General features: G+C 41.2%; 1 protein-coding gene across 13 annotated transcripts in view; it reads left to right on the top strand.

Annotated features, from left to right (window-relative positions):
* The window catches only part of GPATCH2L (G-patch domain containing 2 like), a 51,124-nt gene that overhangs the window by 30,842 nt on the left and 5,344 nt on the right, over nucleotides 1-14,938 (top strand). For all 13 annotated transcript variants that reach the window (XM_040559087.1, XM_040559090.1, XM_040559079.1 and 10 more), the window contains one exon: nucleotides 799-14,888. In XM_040559087.1, coding sequence (XP_040415021.1) covers nucleotides 799-971 — 173 coding nt within the window. In that variant the 3' untranslated portion in view covers nucleotides 972-14,888. The remainder of the gene's footprint in view (nucleotides 1-798; nucleotides 14,889-14,938) is intronic.

The following is a 14,938-nucleotide window of genomic DNA, read 5'->3' as shown; positions in this document are numbered from 1 at the left end:
GGGTTCCAGGTCTACTGAGTGTGGAACCTCAGCCATTGATACTATATTTTTATTTAAACTTCAAAGCAGTCAGTCCTCTAGTTGAGTCTTATTATGGCCTCTTTATCCTTCATCCACTACAGAGCAGCAGAAGCAGCTTGTAATAAAAACACACAATTATTACATTATTCTGCTCATGATTCAGTATACTGAGAATGGGAGCAAACTGTCATATTTCTAGGTTTTCTTGCAGTTGTTCTAGAAATTTGGGTTACTGTTTGGTTGAGCTGTGGATCTGCAAATCCTTCATGATAATTATAGCCTGTCCTATTTTGAAGCAGTGTTTGTATTGAGAACATGAGAATGGATTCCGGCCTAGCTTAGCCATGTAGCTTCTTGTTCTAATAGGCTGATTTACCATGTTGGGTATATGTGGAGGTTCATGGTACCACTGGTATTGGTGGTGACCTATATTCCCTTCTTTAACTGAGCTTTTCAACCTTGAAAATTGTCAAGCTTTCAGAGACTTGTTGATTTTCAATAGGAACTCTGACTAAGGGAACCGCTTAGTGGACTGGTAGATTGGAATTCTAAATGTGGGAATCATCAGGGCAAGGATGCTAATGCTATCAACAACCTGTATTTCAGAAGAATTTGGAGGGGGCAGAACTTGCAGGAACTCAATCAATAACACCCTCGTATAAGTAATGATATATATGAGGAGTTTGCTGTGAAATCACTTGTTCTAACTTGTTTTTTTTAATCTCCTTTTCCTATTCTCTTCCTCTGTTCCCCTTTTCCTGCAATTTTATATTCCAGCGACTTTATCTGTGCACACGGATGCTGCAGAGTCAGACCTACCAGCAACAACATCCCTGAGATCCCAGAACTCTGAGTGGACAGGGAAAATACCAGCAGCTGAGAAAGCCACTATTGCTGCCTCCACTAACTTTTTTAAAATGCCGCCAGAGAAGAGCCCCGGATACAGCTAAAAGAAACCATTGCAACTGTAAAAGCTTGCAGGATTTTGGAAGTGTTTGACTCTGGTGTATGTCTTCATCAAACATCTTGTTTGGCAGTAGTGATATCTTCAGTATTGGCACGTGATGCGTGCCATCATCGAGATAGATCTGCGTGCCCCACATATCTAAACGATGTTTGTGAATCTGTGCTTAAAAAAAGGTAATCAGTGTTGGGACTGCAGTGACTTTTTAAACTGTTCTTGCTATTGCTGTATTTATTATGCATTCATCTCCTTCCCTGATGCCAGCTCCTGTGTGCTGGGTTGTATACAGAATCTTTTGGATTTTCAGATCTTGATCTATATTCACCCATGGACATGTTGCTTATTTGCTGCATTTGGCATTTTCTGTGTGAAAGTACCCCCTGCCGCTCAAAGAGGCGAAAGTCCTTCCCCTGCTTTCTCCAAGGCCAGGAAGATTTCTTGACTGGGGAGTTAGGGGAGGGAATGCTAACAAGATGGAACATGGAACCTGAATTCTGTAGTAGCAGAATGTTTTTAGGCCATGTGTGAATGAACTCAAACCACGTTGCTTCTAGTGAAGCAAATACAGTGCTTGTCCATTCAGAAATTGCCCCAGGCTCACTGACAGCACGATCCATTCCTTCTTCCTTGTTCTGAATGTCTTTCGTCTTGCTTTGTGTATTGCATGTTCTTTCCTAAATCTCCTACTGGATAAGGATTTGGAAGAACCACTTGGACATAAATGTGCAAGCTGGTGTCATGGAAAGGAACCTGGGCCCTCGAATATCCTTCAAGTATGGTAGAGGTTATACCAAACTTCTGTTTCTCAGTGTTTAACTTCAAAAGAGACTGTCTGCATTTCCCAGGACATTTTCCATCGAAGTTACCATGTAACTGAACAACAACAACAAAAAAAAACATTTAAAGTGTCACTTGTGTTCAAAGCCTTCTTGGTACTGATCAGACCACCTCTGTCTCATGTTCTTCCCCCTTCAAAAAAGTATTGTCTGCTCTATCTGTTGGAGGTGTCTCCACCTGCTGTTGATTGTATTTTACTCTGCAGCATACACAGAAGAGATTCTGTTCTCTTTGTAATGCTTTCACTTGGTCCTCTGTTACCTTCTCTCTTGCAGAATATACGGATAGTGATTTCTCCCCTCTTTTTCATCTATTCTTGATCGCATTACATGTACTTTTATTGAGTTACTCTGCCTGGAGTTTATTTTGGGCTAAATTTTTAGGATATATACCTGTATAGCATGAGTCAAAGGGCCAGTGGCCTCATGGGTTCCCAAGTCCTTTAAAAATAGGACATATTTGTATGCACACAATTACTTTTGCTTTCCTCTCTGGGTGGAGCTTCCAGACAGGACAACTGAAGCTCGTAAAATTCATTTTGAATGTGGAGGTGCAGTTAGCACTGTTTTTACTGGGTTTTGCAGTGTTTTTAGTGGTTTTACAATGTTTGCCTCTCCCTTATAAATCAAATAGCTGAGGGACAGATTTGATTTCAAAGCTATAAGGCAGTGTTTTATATTTAATTATGTATTAATATGTTAAATGGTCATAACATATTCAAAACAAAAAATTGAACGGCTCAGTCTAAATCATGATTGACAAATACAGTTACATTACAGACACACGGCCTGTGTCTGATCCCCTAATACCTACTTATTCTTGGGGAAAGATGCAAATTGGATTTGTATTTCGCAGCCCAAGCAAACTGTCAGATCTGCCCATGCAAATCCCCCTCAAAATATTATTTCTTTTTAGTGGTACATTTTAGAACTATTTAGAACAGGGAAAGCCTTTTTACCTTGCCAAAGGTGTACAGAGGTCAGTTTGGATTATGGGACAAGCAGTAAAGGCTTTGTGGAATGAGGAGTGTTCCTGTTTTAAAATAGCCCTTGGATTTTTTTATTTTGTACTTTGAGCACTTGGCTCAGTGGTGCTTGAGAGGTAGTGGACGAAGTCTCAACACTTGGAGGGCCTGTGATCTAGAATTTATAAAGAGGAAGGAAACCTGAAAAGTAGTCAATTGTCTATCTTGTACTTGTGAGCACAGTGAAGGCAATGGTGGTCGCATTCTGCTGATAGAGGGCAAATAAATTTTTGGTTTAGAGCTTTTTAACCCAACTTGCAGGGAGTGGTCCCCTGAAAGAGCATTTGTGCAATTCAGTGTTTATCTCATGAAGGCTCTTCCACAACCTCTCTTGGTTTGAGTCTATTTAACAGACCCATTCCAGTTACCAAGCATTTAGTTGAAATTTTAAAACCTGATCTTCTATGTTCCCCTTTTTTAGAACAATTCTGATAAAGCAAGATATATTCTAAGTATTCTTCAGAGTTTCTTTGTGGTGGCAGGACAGTTTACAAGACCTTTGGTGGCAGGACCTTTACAAGAGGTGTTAGGGAATCGACAGCCTTCATCTCCCTCCTGGGAGGAAGGACACCAGACTTCACATGATTTTTCTCTGTGGGCAGTGAAAGATAAATTATCATCAGATTTTCCTATTGAGGTCAGTAGCACTGTTCGTCTGAGTAAGCCCTAAGGTTGTAAGCTTCCTAGGAGGTTCTCCTTGCCCTTAAAGGTTGAATGTACCTGTTGTACTACTGAAGAGTAACTATAGCAGGCCTTGTCTTGATTAATCATGCTTCTGGCTATGGCAGCTTCCTGGGAGTGCTTGGAGACTTAAAGTCTTGTAGCTTCCCTGTCTTTCCTATTTCTATGTTGGAATCCATTTGTAGGTCAGTCAGGCTCTCAACCAAATTTGATTCTCCTGACTGGCAGACAAGCTATATGAATCACATGTCATGTTTCATCTTGTTCCTCCAGGGTGTTTATCTAAATTCATCTTCATACTTCAGTAGCTTCATTCAGTTTTGAATATTTGCAGTATTCTTAAATGAATGAACTAGGTACGTTGCTTCATCCCTTTTCCTCCAAGGCAGATTCCTTAAACCTGTCCCAGGTACAAGAATCTGCATCTACCTTGGTTGGAATTTAGGAGGTTTCTGTCTGCTCAGTCTGTCAAGGTCCCTTTGGATGGTATCACCACCCTCTATCATATCAGCAGCTCCCCCTATATACAGCATTTTTTCCTGTTTTCCTTGAGGGTATGCTCTGTTCTGTTCTCCACATCATTATGAAGATGCTGAACAGCATCGATGCCAGTATTGTCTTCTGAGGCATGCTTCTCATAACTTGCCGCCATGTACACTTCAAACCACTGTTCATTATTCTTTGAGCCTGACAGTTCAACCAGTTTCTCGCTGACCTTTCTTGCTGAGCTGCGTCCAGTCCATAGCTCCCCAACTTGGCTGTGAGGATGCTTTAAGACACTGCAACAAGAGGCTTGCGAAGGTCCACGTAAGCAGCATCCACTGCCTTCCACTCATTCACAGAGCTTGTCATTTCATCCTAGAAGGCAGTCAGATTAATAGGTATGATTTTCCCTCGTTAAATATGGCTGCCTCTTCCTAGTCACCTTCTTGTCCTTTGTATACTTGGAAATGGCTTCCAGAACTTGCTCCAGAAACTTATGAGGGACTGAGGTAAGCTTCACTCGTCTGTCATTCCCCAGGTGGTCCTCAATGCCTTTTTAGAAAGAGGCACGATATACTGCCCTTTTGCCCTGTCACATCATGTAATTTCCCCAGGTTTTCAAAGATTATGGAGACCAGCTCATAATGACATTCTTATGCAAAAAGAATTTTGTGTATGTGTGGCAAGAAGGTGCACATTCAGTGGAAGAGAAAGAGCTGGGAGGAACACAAGTAGTTGTTCTTTGCACGTTTCCAGTAGTTGTTCCAATGAGCTCTAGTGAGGCTTAAGTTCCAGTTTAGTAGGTACTGGAGAGGTGCAAATTAAAAGAATAGATTTACGATTTTAAGATAAGGTGCGGTAAAGAGCGAAGAAGGCAGCAAAACAGTAGTTGGAGAGAAACTCATAAGAGGCTGGGAGTAGTGCTACCGAATGATAGATTTGCTTCATGATTGTGCTGTGCAGAGGTGTGTCTTGCTAGCATTCCTGAAGAATGACATTGAGATGGTTAGTGCTGTCCTTCAAATTGCAGAAGCTCATGCTGTTACTTTGTGGATGTTGTGGACAGCTGCTCAGTGGGCAGAGGATTAGAAGGGAAATAGGTGGAAGGGCAACAATGAGAGTGGTTTTGTCATTTTTTTTTTTTAACACTGTAATCCCCCTCTGCACTGAAGAAAGAACATGCTACAAAAACCAATGTATGTGCCTGGAAACTGAAAAGAAATTATGTAAAGTGGATAAGAACTTTGTTGTCTTCAGGAACAGTTTGTTAACCAGAAAAATTTCAGTGAAACAAAAGTGGAGGCTGCTTCCAGTCATTTGTTCAGAAAATGTACTTTAGTAGGAATATTGGTTATAGTAGTAATACTATTTTAGGAGAATATCAAAGGAGGACAAAATTCTGCTCTCACTGTGATACTGCTTTCTATTCCAGTTTGTGCTTGCATTGGAGACATCCTGCTTTTGTACCTTAAAATGCAGTAAAGTTTCTTAGAGTATAAAACGTAAGGGGCTACTTGCTTTACAGAAGGCAAGACAAGGTTCTTAGGCCATTAATTTTTACTCACTACAAGGACAGAACTTGGCATAGAGAGAGAATGTAGCCTCTTAACTATACCAAAGCATCTCATTGTTTAAGGAAGTAAACTGACTCACAGGCATGTGAGACTGAACTGTCACCAGTTCCTGGAGCCCTCAATCAGGTAACATACAGACTTGTGTTGTGGAGACATAGGGAACCCTCAATGTACATCACAATTTTAATGCAGGTAAAATTCCTTCCCAAGTGCAGACCCGGCTGTTAGTGTGACTTCAGTGTGTTGAGAATAGTGTGCCAACTGGCATACCCAGAAAGAGAATTCTTGCACCACCTCAAAGAATTGGTAGAAGTAGAAAATGGATCGGGACAGCTTCTTTTATGTCAAAGAAAGATGCAAAATATATATATCTGCAGAAGATAATTGGAAAAACTATTGCTGACCCCTGCATGTGTGACCCTGTGTATTCATTGTCTTAAAGCAGAGCTGTCAGTATTATGAGGATGATCAGGGTTTTGCAAAGCTGTCCTCTTTTCCTTGTAACCTCTGAAGGAATGGGATGAACAGCATAAGGAAGGCTGCACTGGGTCAGGCTGAAGGTTTGTCTAGCTTGGCTTGTATTCTGTCTCGCAGTGGCCAGGTTTGGATGTCTAGGGGGTACCTGAGAACAAAGGAATTAGATAGTGAGACCTCCCTTTTACATTCTCTTAGCCACAGTGCCAAGTAACAAACAAGACTTAAACTTTCTTCAAGGCTGGAGAAAGCTTTTGTGAACCTTTTAGCTATGGTATCCTGCAACTGGATTTAATTATATTTTTAGAAGGACAAGTAATCTGACTTCAGAACCTTCAAGTAAGGAGTAACTCATCTTCCTTGGTAGACATTTTTATTATTAATTGCCCTCCGTATTAGGAAATTGCATCTTCTCTTGGAATAGTTCTTTTCCTGGATATCATCATCCTGACACTGTTTCTTGCTGTGCTTTTTTTCCAGCAGGCTTGAGAAGTGCTATTCTTCCTTTACAACTAGGCTTCTTTGTCTTGTATAACTAGCTATACACAGTCAACAAGTACTTGTAATCCATTAACACATGTAAGTCATTATTCATAAGCTTCACACTATAAAACTTGTCATTCAGCCTTTTAATTCCATTCCTGCATGAAAATACCCAGTATTCCACATTCATCTGCATTCAGTTCTAGTGTCTGCACACAGTATTCTTTACAGAAGCAGGAAAACTTGCTTGCCTGTTGCTATTCAGCCTTCATATATTCATATAACCAAACATCATGTTAATCCTTGCTGCTCAAACACAGCGTTATGGTAGTGCTACGGCAGGTATGGAGGCAGCAGACTCAATCTAAAGTTCTTATAGCTGCTTTTCTATGCACAGACTCCTAGAAATAAGAATAATCTTTTTTATTATTATTATTATTCTGAAATGCGCCATGTTTCTTTAGCTGTATTACAGTGCAATTTTGGACTAACAGATTTTATAATTCAGAATACTTAAGAACTTAGTCTCTTTGGTTTTATCAGAAGAGGATCAGAGATGGCTTGCCTGTGTAGTAGAAAGTCCCCTACGGAAGTGGAAATACCAGGAAATAAAGCATTTCACATCTTGAGCAGATGGGCCTAAAAATAAGCTGGAAGCCAAAGTCAAATGAATTCAAGGTAGAAATAGGGTGTGAGGTTTGAACAGTGAGGACAAATTAACCATGGCACAAAGCACTGGAAACTGTAGGTTCTTTGTATCTTCAGGCTTTGGTTTGAAGACAGCAGCAGCTTCCTGGAAAGAGTGTTATAGCCAAATATAAACCACTGGGATAAATACAGAGGCATCTAAAAGTCAGTGAATGGTCAATTTTATACAATTTTCCAGTCAATTTTGGTCAACTTTACTGTCTCCATGAAATGAGAGTTGCTTCTGGTTTAGAATCTTGGAGAAGAAGTCTGGCTTTTTTTCTACATTGTAGAGATCTGTTGAAAAATGGGAGGTCTTTTGGCAAACAGAGAGAAAAACCATGGTGGTGAAAGTTTTATGGTGTTACCAAAAATTGTCTTGAAATTTGCATGGGAAGGTGCAAAGGTGAGAAAAAATTACCTCTGCCATCTGAAGTGATGCATCGTTTCTGCATGCTTGTTGATTTCTGAGTAGTACAATGACATACAATTGTGCAATCCTGAGACACATGATCACTCAGTGGAAGATGCTCCTTGGTGAGGACTTCCTCGTTCTTGCTGTACTGGCTGCTGTTTCAGGGTGGCATTCACCATGTTCATGCTTAGCTTCGGCGACTCAGTTCTTTCATTCAGCTGTGTGAACATTGCACTGGAATTGGAGACAAGTGAGGAAGAGCATTGGTGGGATTATTACCCTGATAGGATAGTTGCCAAAAAAAAAAAAAAAAGCAATATCTTTCTTACCTACTCTAGCAATATGGCTGCCTCTTTTCTCTTCTGTGGCATAAAAAGAAGATGCTTCTCAATAGGAGTGTCTCTGTGGTGGCCTTTAGCTTTCACTATCACACCAAAAGAGCAAGATGGGAGGTTTCTCCCTGTGGAAGAGTTGTGCTGCACTCATCTGAGCGGAGATGTTGTGACTGGAGGAAGTGATTTTCTGGTAGTCTATGCTCTAACATCAGGGAGCAGTGACCTTGTGGAGTGCAGCTTTAAAATGCATCATGCTATATTTATTCTAAAATAAATGTGAAATATAGTGAAGGAATAGTGCCACATTCGAATTGTTGCTTAGATCTTTAAGGTCCCTTCCAACCTAACCCATTCTATGAATCAAATCCCAAGTCCTGGATGTAGTGTTAATGTCTCATGCCAGCACCTCTTGTTGTCCAGCATGGTGTGTGAGTGCCGTGAGCTGAGACTGGTCTGGCCTGACTTGAGCCCCTAGGCACTGCTGAAGCCTTCGAGTTTTCTTTCAAGTCTGGTGACACCAGACAGTTAGCCAAAGTCATCAGTTTCAGTCTAGCTTCCTTCTGTCCCAGACAGCTTACCTAGAGAGAGTTCACAAACAGGTCTACTGCTCAAAACCTTTAAAGAGCCACATTGTACATGTCACAAATGTTGTAAGTGGTCATAAGATTTAACTCTTTAATAGACTCTGGATTCTTAGGACTCTGTTTTGGGGGTAACATGTAAATAAGATTCTTGCTTGTATTATTTTGTCTTAAACATGTATTCTCTGAACAAGGGTCTTGCAGAATCTCTGTTCTGATTATAAAACTGGAAATAAATCAATTTATGAAAGAATTGTTGTATCTGATACAAAGCAAACAGTTGAAAGTGGGAAAAGGTACAGTGACATCCAAGTAGATTTACAGAACTTCAATGTCCATAATTTGCATGCTTCCTTGACAGTTTTCTTAAATATAAGCTGTTAGCTGAGGGTCTGTAGGAAGCTACTATGCTTTTCTCCTTTGAATTGCAAACTCAAGTCAAGGATTTGAGGTAACTCACTTATGTCCTTTTTTTTTTTTTTTGCAATGATTTTGTTTCCCAGTTTGTCATGATGTCATCTCTAGGCAATTGTGATGCTCCCTGTTTGGGTTTTGAAAAGATTCCAGAGTTTCTTAAGTAGTCTCTCACTTCCAAGTCACCACTTCAGATCTACCCAGTCCCAAAAAGGATTTCATTTAAATGAGTAGGTCAGTTCCAATTGATACTTTAATGGATATCCATTCATTTTGCCAACATCCTTTTAAGATTGATTAGCCTCACTCTTTTTTTTTTTTAACCATGGTAGCAGTGGCTTCAAAGATCAAATGAGCAGTGGACTTTGAATTTTTTCTTGCATGTATTTTTGTCCCCAAATTGATAGCTATACGTACTTGTGGAAGTAGGGCTCCTTCTACATTAACTGTTCCCATGAATAAATTGTGAAAAATTAGAACCCAAGCTGATTGAATGCTTTTAAACAAAGATCAAGATCTTTTGGAAACTGCTTCAAGTTGTCAGTATTATGTGTGTCCTTTTTATTTGTTTTGTTTTCCAATTTTTAAAAATGGTATTTTTTTCTCTTTCATCTGCAAGCCACACCTCTGGGAACTGGGAAGTGTTTTTGGTCAAATGTGCTGATTTTTGTTGGCAGGAAGGTGAGAAGAGCTCTTAAGAACAGATTGTCTTACAGGATGCGCCCCGATTTGACAAATATGGTGAGCTGTGGGTAACAGTCAAAAAGAGTCAGATGTTGTATTCCACCTACCTGCATTTTTTCTTTGTACGAAGCATTTCATTTGATAATTGGGATGTCTTTTTTTTTTTTAAGCTGATTTTTTAGTTTGTTTTCACATGCCCTTAGTTTTACATGCAAGTTTGAAGAGTGGGTGGTAACTTCAGTAGGCGGGCTGGCTGTGGGGTCCCATCCAAGCGGTGGCTTTTATCTTCTACTGGTGTTTTTCAGACCATGTTTGTTTTATAATTTTCCAGCTCAGAGAATCACCTGAAACTACAAATAAATACAGGTAGACTTACTATGTGCTCACGGAGGATTTCACACAGCTAAATAAATGATAGTTCAAATCTGGGAGTACAAAATTTGTTCTCTACCAAAGTCAACTAATTTTTCAGTAACAGCAGTTACTTAATTTTTTAATGAAAAGTTGTATAAAGTAGTATATAGAGTTTCAAAAGGCTAAGTGACATTCATTTCATTCAGTACTATTGGGGAGTAACAGGGACATATCTAAAGATGAGAACAAGAGCAGACTTAGGCATACTTTAGTCAGGAGGTGTTGCCATTAGGAAGATGAAACACATGGATTTTGCAGAACACCTTTAAAATTGCAATGTATTGGAAGAGCTCTAGTTGGAGAACTCTCCCTGAAAGGTTCACCAACCTTGCCTTAGGAGTCTTCTTCATCCTGCTTCACCACATACTTTGCCAATGTGTGGCTTTCCCCCTCGTTCCCCCTTTCCCTGGGGAAACATACATTGCTGTTTTGAGAAAGCCAGAGGTAAAGATGCTCTTGATGCCGGGCGTTGTGTGGTGAGTGAAAGAAATCCTGTGATTTCTTTCCCGTCTGTCCAGTGTCACCACAAAAGTTGCCTATAGAGATCAGCAGCAACGTGAGCTTTCATGTGCTTTTTCTCCCTTGCCTGGTCCTTTTGGATTCCCGTGGGATGATGTAGGGCTGTCATGGCCATGCACTCAACCAGCGCAGGGACTGCCATGGGGCTACCCTGGGGCTGGTGGCATTTCCCATCCTCCTGACCACATCACTGGGGATGCTGCATGACTGCAAGACACACGCTTCCTGGGTTTCCATTTATTTAGACATCTAAGCAAAGCGCATTATTTAACAAAAGAAAGAAAGAAAGAAGTGGAAATCTCATGCTTCCATGATGAACCAGGCTCCAATTCCATCAATCCTCGTTAGTCTCTTTGGGGTGCCTCCTGCTTGTAGTAGCTTAGAATGTTAATGGGTTTATTTATGTGCTAGGAATTTGGGTGTGATTGTCACCCTTTTTTTATAGATGAATGCAGAATGACTGAAACAAAAAATAGGGATTCTCTCTAATTTTGGGGGGGCCCAAAATGAGGTACGAAGGAATGGGCAATTTGGAATGGCTTACTTTGTAACCTTTTGTAGATTCAAATCAACTTCCTACTAAGTTCCACAGCAGCTGTGAGTGCTCAGAGCTTCACCCAGCCACAATGTACCAATGAGGTGAGGATCACTGTGCTCCTCGTTGGAGTCCCTCTCTTGCTTCTCAGGCGTCAGAGAGGTGGCAGACAGGCATCTCTCCAGGGCTGGTGGTCACTTGTTTTCATCACAAGAACTTTGTTTTGACAGTTTCAGTCTTTGTTCTTTCTGTCTTTAGCAGCAGATAGTCAGACCCAATCTCCTTCAGTTCTCAGACTTCTCAGACCTCGCCTCCCTAGAGAGGTGTGTGTTCTGTGCTCTGTATGAGGCTGGAGTTCATAGAAAATAAACTGTGTGCTCGTTTGATTTGATGTTATGGCAATGCATATGTGCAGAGGGATGAATTAGGATGGCAGTTCATTTCTTCACTTTTGAGTATTTGTATCTGTAACCAGATATGTGTACATACATATATAAAATTATGCATACATAAATGTGTGTGTATATATATATACATATATTTATTATACATATATAAAATTTATTTTTAAGCTAGGGATTTTTGGTATGTATTCACTTTGTTGGAGCTTTCTTACAGGATATTATAGCTTCCCAAAATATGTTTTCTCTCTGTAAATATCTATGATTCCTAGTTTTGAAATGAATTGGAAAGGAAAGGACAGCCCAAGTGCGTGGTTTCATAGAAGATCTACTTTGAAATAGGTTGTCCACTATGACTTGAAGAAGAGCAATAGGTAGGTGAAAACTTGGTCTTGAGCAGTTGCACTGCATATACTTTTACCTGAACACCACAGGACGATATGACTGTTGACATGTCTTGCACTGACACTTCAAGTGTTGCCTTCTGATTCTCATCCCCAAACTCCAAAGCAATGACTATACAGTGCAAAAACCAGCTGTTTTTTAACAAATGGTAGGCTGCCTGTCAGTGCCCAGTTTAGTAGAGAGTTAAAATATGGGAAGTCTGTGTTCATATTTCTGCCGTAAGGTCAGAGACCATCTTTGGAACCACAATCAATTATCTGACTGAGCTGTATCAGAAAATGAAGGGGAAAAGTATTAAGAAAAGCAGCATTGACTTTTGCCTCTCCTGCATTTTGTTCTGTTCTCTACTTTGATTCTCAGGTTTAAATCTTGTAGAGAAATTAACAACTTTTTCATTTTTTCCCCTTTTCTTTAAAAACAAGCAAACAAAAAACCCTCCTGCAAGTTTTTGTAGGATTCTTAAAGGGGTCTTACAAAAAAGATGGGGAAGGACTCTCTGCTTGGGTAGATAATGACAAAACAAGGGGGAATGGTCTTAAACTAAAAGAGGATTTAGATTAGACACTAGGAGGAAATTCTTCACTGTAAGGGTGGTGAGGCACTGGAACAGGTTGCTGAGAGGAGCTGTGGATGCCCCATTCCTGGAGGAGTTCAAGGCCAGGCTGGATGGGGCCTTGGCCAACCTGATCCAGTGGGTGGCATCCCTGCCCATGGCAGGGGCATTGGAGTTAGGTGATCTTCATAGTCCCTTCCAACCCAAGCCATTCTATGATTCTTGTTTCAGGTGTCGTTCACAGGCTCTGTTCACAGATGAACACCCAATTCCTGATGTAAGCAGATGCCATTAACCGGAAAAATCAGAAATGTCTCGATTTCCTTGAATTTCCACAAATACCACCTTGAGATGGGACAGGTAGCTGCACTTGTGGTATCCTGATTCATGCTATAAAGCATTGTGGACCACATCATCCCTTGCTCACACACTGCACCTTTACACCTGTGCTAAATGGGTACTTTCTGAGCAAAGTGCATGTTTTGCTCTTCAGAGGCATAAGAGATGACACGTAGTGTTGCTGTACACCTTATGCTCTCTCTGCTACTCCTTGTGGGTAAAGAGATGACTGTGCACTGCTGTGTGACTCAGATGCAGCTCTGCTGAAACCCACAAATTTATTTTGGGTAAGCTACATCACACCTGTATGTGTACTTAAATGTAACTGTGGTACTTGTTCATGGGAAGGACTCAAATTCTTGTCACAAAAAGCTGGGAACTGAAAACGCCATACCTGGTGTATTCAGAATGTGAGTTCTCTGTCATTCTGCAAGCACCTTGAGTGTTTGCGGTATGGATGAGTACAACTTCTACTGCTTGTCACTGAACTACTGCTGGTAATTGGAAATTGAAATACAGTGTTCCCTGGAGAGCTTGTCTGTCATGGAGCTCAAGAGGTTAATATGTAGTTATGTGATGATACTATAATTTTATATGCATCTGCAGATATGGGTAATAGACATTAAAGTGGGCATTTACATCCTTATTATGGGTCAGTACTTGATGTCATAATAAAAAAGTCACATCAGAAAAGTATGGGATAAAAATCTGATTATGCCCCTTTTGGAGTGTAAATGGCTTTAAAATTCAAATTGTCACCTGATGGGAGGATCAGGAAAGAGTTAGAACAAGGGCAAAGGGGTGAAGCTGTGAGACACAAGGGGCAGGATAAGGAAGAAAAAGAGAGGCCGGACTAGGCCTTTGCTTGTGCAGTTTATATCCATGTGAATACTATATCCTATTACTTAGGTTTAATGAGATGACACGAAGAGCCTAAGCTTGAATGAAAGGTGGACTTTGCAATGTGGTGTGAAGGTCAGTAGACCCCAGATCTTCTGTCTTTCCACAGAGTGCAAATCTGGTCGGTGCTGGTGAGCCTGGAATCTCATGTGGGTTAATGCAGGGTGTTCGTTTGAAAAACATCATCAAAACTAGTAACAGAGTTTCTAAGGCAAGGCAAAAGCTGAAACTCTCTCTTGGTGCTGTCCTCAATAACTCCACCAATAACTATGCAACTACCGGCCCAGAGCCTGAGGAGAGGGATGGATACTGAGGGGGACTGAGAGAGAGAAGAGGGCAGTGTAGGTTAAAATCAACCTAGAAGAGCAGTGAGGACTACAGCAGTGTGTAGCATGGACTGAATATGCAGGTGGATAGATTGGGATGGTGAGTTCAGCTGCAGTGCACTCAGAGGGTTTCCAACATCTTGAATGTCTGTGGGAGATGAAACCCATACATACAGAAACTTGGAAGGGTGCTGACCTTCCGTTTTGCTGCTACTTTCTTATTCTGCAAAGTCTTCACAGTTGGCTGTACTTTTAGGGACGTTATATTCTTCGTTGAAATTACAGGGGGCAAATGCCATGGGGTGAGGTAAGGTAAGCAGTTCAGCACATCTGAACAGGTAAGCCACCTCGTTCCATTTCCACCCCATCATCTTCCTGTGCCTGGCTGTGGTATCGTTGAACTCCTTGGACACCTCTGAGTTGCATCAACCCTCTACCAGGGGACTAACTAAAAGGGAACAAAAATTCAAACAACAAGAGCAACAACAACAAAAACTTGTTTTCTCCTGGTTTAATCAGTTGATCTGGCTCAACTGATGTGTGTGAGGAGTGCCAGAGGCAACACAAGGCATGAGGGCAGGACTGGGGCTTGGAAGGTGGGCGGGCTCTGGGGGAAAGGCCTGGGAAAGAAGAATGTGAAGGAGCGAGACTCACCCAACTGGCAGCACCGAACTTTTAACTTTGGTGCAGTCACTCACAGACTTGTGCCCACTACCCTGTGTTCTCAAGGGATTCAGCAGCTCATGGCAACTCCACATGGTCTAAGGCTGCAGGAGGTGCTTTGTGGGGGCTGTAAAGTCACATGGAACTGCCTCACCAGGAACTGTGCTCCTCTTCGGGTGTTGTTGTGGTTTAGCCCGGCTGGCAGTCAAACACCACACAGCCGTTC

This window comes from Cygnus olor, chromosome 5, assembly GCF_009769625.2.
Source record: "Cygnus olor isolate bCygOlo1 chromosome 5, bCygOlo1.pri.v2, whole genome shotgun sequence".
NCBI lineage: Eukaryota > Metazoa > Chordata > Aves > Anseriformes > Anatidae > Cygnus > Cygnus olor.
Note: the sequence above shows the minus strand (reverse complement) of the source record. Positions and strands in the feature narration are given on the sequence as shown.